The sequence below is a fragment of the Camarhynchus parvulus genome, chromosome 4 (genome assembly GCF_901933205.1).
Source record: "Camarhynchus parvulus chromosome 4, STF_HiC, whole genome shotgun sequence".
Taxonomy (NCBI): Eukaryota; Metazoa; Chordata; class Aves; order Passeriformes; family Thraupidae; genus Camarhynchus; species Camarhynchus parvulus.
The window spans coordinates 55,955,774-55,962,525 of NC_044574.1; the positions used below are offsets into that span (position 1 = coordinate 55,955,774).

The following is a 6,752-nucleotide window of genomic DNA, read 5'->3' on the forward strand; positions in this document are numbered from 1 at the left end:
CGCCGCCGCGCCCAATGGGGCCGCGGTCCGTCGGGCCCGCCGGCCAATGGCGAGACGGCGGCCGGGCGCGCGGGCGGTGGCGGCGGCCAATGGGCGGGCGGGCCGTGGCGCGCGCGCGGCGTCGGGCGCGGCGGCGGCGGCCATGACGCGGAGCTGCTCCGCACTGGGCTGCACCGCGCGCGACACCGGGCGGAGCCGCGAGCGCGGCATCTCCTTCCACCAGTGAGTGCGCCCGCCCCGCATCGCGCCCGCCCCGCATCCCGCCTGCCGGCCCTCCGTGCCTTCATCCGGCCGCATCCCTCTGCCGCAGGTTCCCGGTGGACGCCGCGCAGCGCCGCGAGTGGATCCGCGCCGTGAACCGCGTGGACCCGCGGAGCCGCCGGGCGTGGCGGCCCGGCCCCGGCGCCATCCTCTGCTCCCGACACTTCGTCGAAGGGGACTTCGAGCGCTACGGGCTGCGGCGGAAGCTGCGGCGCGGGGCCGTGCCCTCCCGCTTCCTCGCCTCGGTGCGGGCGGGTACCGGGCGCGCTCCCCGCTCCCCCCCGGGGCTTCCGCCGTGTGCCGTGACTTCCCCTCTCCTTCCCCCGCCAGGAGCCGCCGGGCGCCGGCCGCAGGAGGAGCGGGACCCCCGGGCGAGCGCTGAAGCAGCCGCTGCCCAGCCCGCCCGCCGGGGACCACAACTACAGCCTGCAGGGACAGCCGGCCGCCGAGCCGCCGCCGCCGGACGCCCCGCCGCACCAGCAGCAGCCGCCGGCGGCCGCCGGGAGATGCGGCCCCGCGCCCCGGCGCAGGAGCGTGCCGAGCATCCTCAGGGAGCTGGCGGAAAAGCGGCAGCTGTCTGAGGAAATCGTGAGTTTGCTGCAGGCGCAGTTTTCAGGTACTGCCGGCACGCTCGCTGAGGCAGAGTGCACTCCCTCGCCCCGGGTTGGCGTCTTTGCTTATCCCGTGCCAAGGAAAAGGCGAGGCATAGTCGTACTGTGCCTGAGCCCTGCACTTCACGCCGGACTTCAGGACCGAGTTGTTCCAGAGGCCGTGCTGTTGCCTTGTATTCTGCAGTGCATTTGTGTCATGCATCCCTCTGTTTACAGCCATTTATTTCTTTCACTAAAGTTGCCCTTTTGTGATTTCTTAAGCAGATTTGCCTCGAGAGTTGCACAGCTGGAGGCAGATGGCAGACTACTCACCAGAAATGAGGCAATTTGCTTGTCTTCTCCATCTCTACCACATTAAGGCCTATGATTACCTCCGGAAGATTCTTGCCCTCCCTCATCCTTACAGCCTGACAAAGCAAGTTTTTAGTTATTCATTCATTCAGAATATATTTCCAGTACTTATGCAGAAATAGGTGTAACAGATCTGTCCTGAAGCTGCTTTGTTACTTCCCTGCGTGGTCAGTGCTTTCCTTGGCTTCCCACCACTGGGGTGAGAGGAAAGAAACTCGGACTATGCATGAAGGAAAGCAGGGCTGCCTTCTTTGCCCTGCATGTGTCAGCCTGCTCTGCAGCTCTGGGCATGGCTCACCATGTCCTCAGTGGTAAAAAGTACTGCCTGTTGCTTCAACTTTTCCAGAATCACATCTCCTAATCACATCCTGCCTTTTTTTTTCCAGCTGGCTGTCTAGTAACGAGGCTGCTGCAGGCTTCAGCAGTGACATTTTTCTCCGGCTCCAGGAAAAGGTGGAGAGAGGGGACCAGGCCTGCCGCTGCTGCACCGTGCTGGTACAGGACGTGTCCCTGCAGAAGCAGCAGGAGTGGGACCCACGGACCAAGCAGCTCTTGGGCTTTGTTGATTTGGGAGCAGGCATCCTTGATGCTGATGAAGCTCCGCTGGCATCAGAAGCGATAGTCCTCATGGCAGTTGGCATCTCCAGCCCTTGGACGGCTCCCTTGGGCTATTTCTTGGTGAACAGCACATCTGGCCCCTTCCTTGCTCAGCTCCTCCGTCAGGCCATCCATAAACTGAACAGCATTGGGATCGTGGTGCTGGCTGTGACATCAGGGGCCTCTGCTCGCGGTGCTGAGACTGCCAGAGCTTTGGGCATCAGGATAGATCCCAAAAGGACTCGGTGCACTTTCCAGCATCCACCTGGTTCGGCTCACAGCATTGCATTCTTCTTTGATGTTCCACATGCCCTCCTGCTGATAAGGAATGCTCTGCAGTGCTTCCACAAGGTCGAGTGGCTCGGTGACACCATGTGGTGGCAGCATGTGGTAGAGCTGGCAGCTTTGGGCGAGCAGAAGGTGTTGGAGCCGTGCAAGGGCTGGGAGTAAAGGGAGTTACCACCTGAAGGTCAACCTTGGCACCCTGCTGTTCAGCGAGGGTGTTGCTGAGGCACTGGAGCACCTCCAGAAGCTGGGCCTCGCCTCGTTTCAGAGCTGCTGTGGGACTGCCAAATTTGTGCGTCTGATGACCTCTCTGTGCGATGTATTTTATGGCAGAGGTCCCTATGGAAGGGAGCCTTTGCTAGCTGGGAATTACACCAAAATAAGCAACCTCTTTGATGAGGCCAGGAGCTGCTTTGTCAACTTAACAGACTCTGTGGGGAGATACATTATTAAGAGCAAACGCAAACTGGGATTTCTGAGCTTGTTGCTCAATGCTGAAAGCCTCAAGTGGCTTTCCTCCAACCACGCATGTCTAAAAGGCACTCCTTCCCAACACCTCCACACACATGCCTTCAGCCTGGACCCTCTGGAGCAGTTTCTCAGGGCTCTCCAGCAAGCCTATGGCAGCAGTGGCAGCCCCACCTGCGCTGTGTTCCAGGCTGCTTACCACAAACTGCTGGCCAGCTGCAGCCTGGCCCCCGGCCCACCATCCAGCAGTGCCAATGCCAGCCCCTGGGATGTATCCCCATCTCAGAGGAGAGCTCTGACTCTGGGCAGCATTCGTGCCCAGTATCACCCAGCTCCTGGGAGGATTCTGGCCCCAGAGTACCCCTACAGTGCAGGCCTGCTTTTGCCCAGCTGTGCCCTAAGCAATGCACTGACAGATCTGTCACTGTACACACACAGCCTCACCTGCACGGCCGGCTGGGTGGCCGAGCAGCTGGCCTTGGACTTGCAGTGTGAGCCTTGTCTTGCCTCTCTGTTTGAGGCAGATGAGAGCAGGCTAAGATGCAGGTCAGTGCTCTACATAAAAAAGTTAGGTGGCCTGAGCCTGCCCTCGGCCAGTGTGCACCACATAACAAGCATTTCAGAACAAGTCCTAAACCGGTATGGCAAAGTAGGAGGTGCCAACAACAATACCAAGCTGTGGCATTTGTGTCTAGAACAGAAAGTCTTCCAGGAGCTTCTGGGAGAAAGCCCCCTCTTTCCCACCCTCACAAAGCATTTATTTGAGGGGGAGCTGAGCATCAACAACCACTACACAGTCTTAGTAAAGGAAATAACACGGTGTTACTTAAACGTAAGAACACACTCCGCCCAACACCTGAGTTTGAAATACCCTTGTGGAAGGCACAGATTGAAGAGACTGAAGGGAAGACATCTGTTTCCATCACTGGGTAGCTGTCAGTCACACTAAACCCACACATGGTCTTACTGAGTACTGTGTGGTTCCAAGGATGGCTGTTCCTTGCTGAGGCTCAGTGCTGGACAGATTAAGGCAACACACATGAGCAAACAATGCTGGCAAAACTAGTGTTGATAAGCACTGATGTACTGGGCCACTGCAAACCCCCTAACCAGAGTTTAACTGAGCAAAGCAAAGAAGTTTATCTGATACCCTGTCCTTTCTAGCAGTCCTGCAGTATTTCATGAAACTCACATGGCAGGTCAGGATGAGCCAGGGTTGCTTCAGGTGCCTGGGGCAGGGGTAGGAGACTGCAGTGTCCCTGGAAGTGCTGGGTGGTTTTAGTGCTGCAAGTGCTCTTGCCAGAAGAAAACTGATAGTTGATGGGGTTGCAGGAAATCACATGCACTGGCACTTTGATTTGACCAAAAGATGTGCTTTATAAAAGCTGGGGGCAGGAAAGCTTGCAGAGCTTCTACTTAAATAGGAAAATAAAGATGTGAGAAGCAAGTGGCACTCAAGTTGTACACAAGCTCTAATCTCCTTTCCAGTGTCTCATCAAATAGCTAAAGATGCTGGTCTGGTCTAGATCCTCTGGATCAGTGCTGAGCCTGTGACCAGATTGTTGTGTCCAGTGACATCCAGGAGCACCAACACCCTCCTCCAGGGGCAGGAATACATGGGTGTGCTGCAGCAGGGCAAGCATTTCAGTTCCCAGTTCATGGCCCCATCCTCCCAGGGCTGGCCTGTGTCCTGCACCCCGGGGCACATGGCACCCTCCTTTCAATGTTTCCACTGATCACTTGAACCATAGCTTTGATGCCACCAAGTAGGACATGCTTCTTCAGGTAGTTCATTTCCATGGCAAGGAAGCTGCCTCCAGTGCTTTGCCTGGAATAGCAAAGTTTGGCAGAACTGCTGCTAAGGGGTTTCCCTCTGCCATGCAGAATTGGAGTTGCACCCATAGAGATGGAAGGCAACTAATTCCCACAAAACCTGCTGTTCAGTCACTTTCAAGATCCATGATGGAGCTGGCATGAAAACTGGTGATCTGCCACATCCTAGGGCAGTAATAATATGAAAGGTATCATTCTGCCTACCAGTGACTTGACAAAACTGTCCCTGGTTGGTTTGGGTTTCTCCTCCTTCCCTTAGTTCTGCTACACCCAGCCCCTCAAGCTCTGCTTTGAGAGAAGCAGCAGCACCACAGAAATTCATTCAATCACTGCTGGAAGGAACAAACCAGAACCTCTGGGCTTTTCTTTCTCCAATCCAAATATCTATGCAAAAAACCATGTTGAAGCCATCAGAGTCACAGAGCCATTCCAGCTACAAGAGACTTTGCAGGAAACTATTCCCTTCCCTCTGTATGTGATTTTTGGGACAACATTTGGCAAAATGCTGCTGAAATCTCAGTGACAGATTGGTTGCAATCATGTAATGTTGGAACACTTGCACTGCCTCCACCTCCAGCTCTAAGACGAGTGGTTTGAACTGCGCCATGGATTGCTGTGCATGACAGCACACCAATAACCAAGGGATATTTATTTATCTCTGGTAGCATTTGGTCTCACACTGAAAATCCAAGTCAATACTTGCATCAGAAGTGGACCTAGTGTTAACAAATTATTTTGATATTTCAGTGGCAAACCTTCTGTGTATATTTGTCAGTGCTGAAGCAAAGGAGTGCAAAAAAAATCATATTTACAGAATAGTATAAATGTTTATTTTTTGTGATTTATCTGACTGTTTTATTTGTACAATATAGAAAAGTGTATTCTTTGAATAGGTCTTGTAAATATAAATTTAATTTTTCTACTTTTGGATGTAAACAGAACTATAAAATGAATCCTTGCCCCATTCCCAATTATTTTTAATGTAACTGGATGAACTTGACTGTTAATCTTGTCCAGCAGTTTGATGCAAATGGCTAAGGAAGTACAAAAACCAATTCATACACTCTACACCAGGGAGAAGGGAGAGAGGAGTCCAAGCTTAATATTTGAGAAAGCTTGTTCAAAACAAAATAGAAGAACTAAGCATTTGATTGCACCTTCAAAGTCTTTACAAGCAAAATATTCTCCAGCAATGCCATCATACATAATTACAACTGTAATCTAAATTTCACAAGTGCTTTTGCACACTGTATATAAATACACATCACAAAAGGTGCAATTTAGAGTAAGACACTGAATATATACAAAATTAACACAGATTGAAGTCTAAACAAAAGGCATATTGTAATCTGTTTGAAAAATAACGTAAGTAGGTATTACTTTATTCACTTACACTAATTTACATTTATACAAATCTTACTGGACAGACTATATTAGGTCACTAGAAGGGAACGGAATATCTGCACTATCTACAGGTAAAGTTACTGCACTGATTTTTTAGTAAATCCAAGTCCTAATAGTGAAAAAATGTGGCATTTACTTACAGCAGAGGTGGATTCCCTTTTCAGAGATTTGCACAAACATTGCTATTTGTGCTCAGGGAGATGTCCTTAGCAGACAGAGCCCTTCAGGCAGGTCAGACCTAGTCTGTGAGCCCACCACTGCTGCTGACTGCCTCCCAAGCCCTTCATGCCTCCCAGGAATTTCAAGGAGGCACCAGAGAAGGGTCAAGGGCCTTCTGTGCAGTGCACAGGGCTGGGAGGTCAAGCATCCTCCCACCCTACTGCCTTCACACACAGAGGCACAAATCTCTTTCTGCTGGTGTGCCTAGCCCCTACCTCTCCCCAGCCTGGCCCTGCATTTCTCTGTATTTACAGTTTTATAGAAGGAATGCAAAATCCCTTTTGGAAAAAACAGCTAGTTCAGGCTGCAGTGAGACAGGTAATAAAAATGCCTGTGATTAAACATGGTTAATGGATGTTCATGATAGGTAGGTAACCCACCAGGTTAATTCTGCAAATGTGTTCCACTATCAAAAATGTGATCTGATATTGCCTGTAACAAATACTGAAAAAAATCCCCTGCTTTAGTCTGTGCCCAGCTGTAGCTGATTGCCCCCCATTTAGTGTAAAAGGATTTGTGTCTGTTTTTGTAGCAATCCTGATTCTGTGCTAATACTTTTCTCTGATCACAGCTCTCACAATTATTCTAAACAACACTAAAAGAGCCCTTATGCTAAGTTCATTGCCAACATGGAGAGAAGCAGCATCCTGAATACCCACAGCAGGCTGAACATGATCCCTACCTACATTTGCAAGTCGATTCAGATGCACATTGTCATCTCCA

At 51.5% G+C, this 6,752-nt stretch overlaps 1 protein-coding gene across 1 annotated transcript; it reads left to right on the forward strand.

Moving 5' to 3' along the window:
- Positions 1–128: 128 nt before the first annotated feature.
- On the forward strand, positions 129–6,268 carry THAP9 (THAP domain containing 9). The gene is given in 6 exon segments (XM_030947336.1): positions 129–222; positions 311–506; positions 592–877; positions 1,137–1,287; positions 1,610–2,263; positions 2,265–6,268. Coding segments are annotated over 6 exon segments (2,625 nt in total). The 5' UTR covers positions 129–142; the 3' UTR covers positions 3,523–6,268.
- Positions 6,269–6,752: the final 484 nt, after the last annotated feature.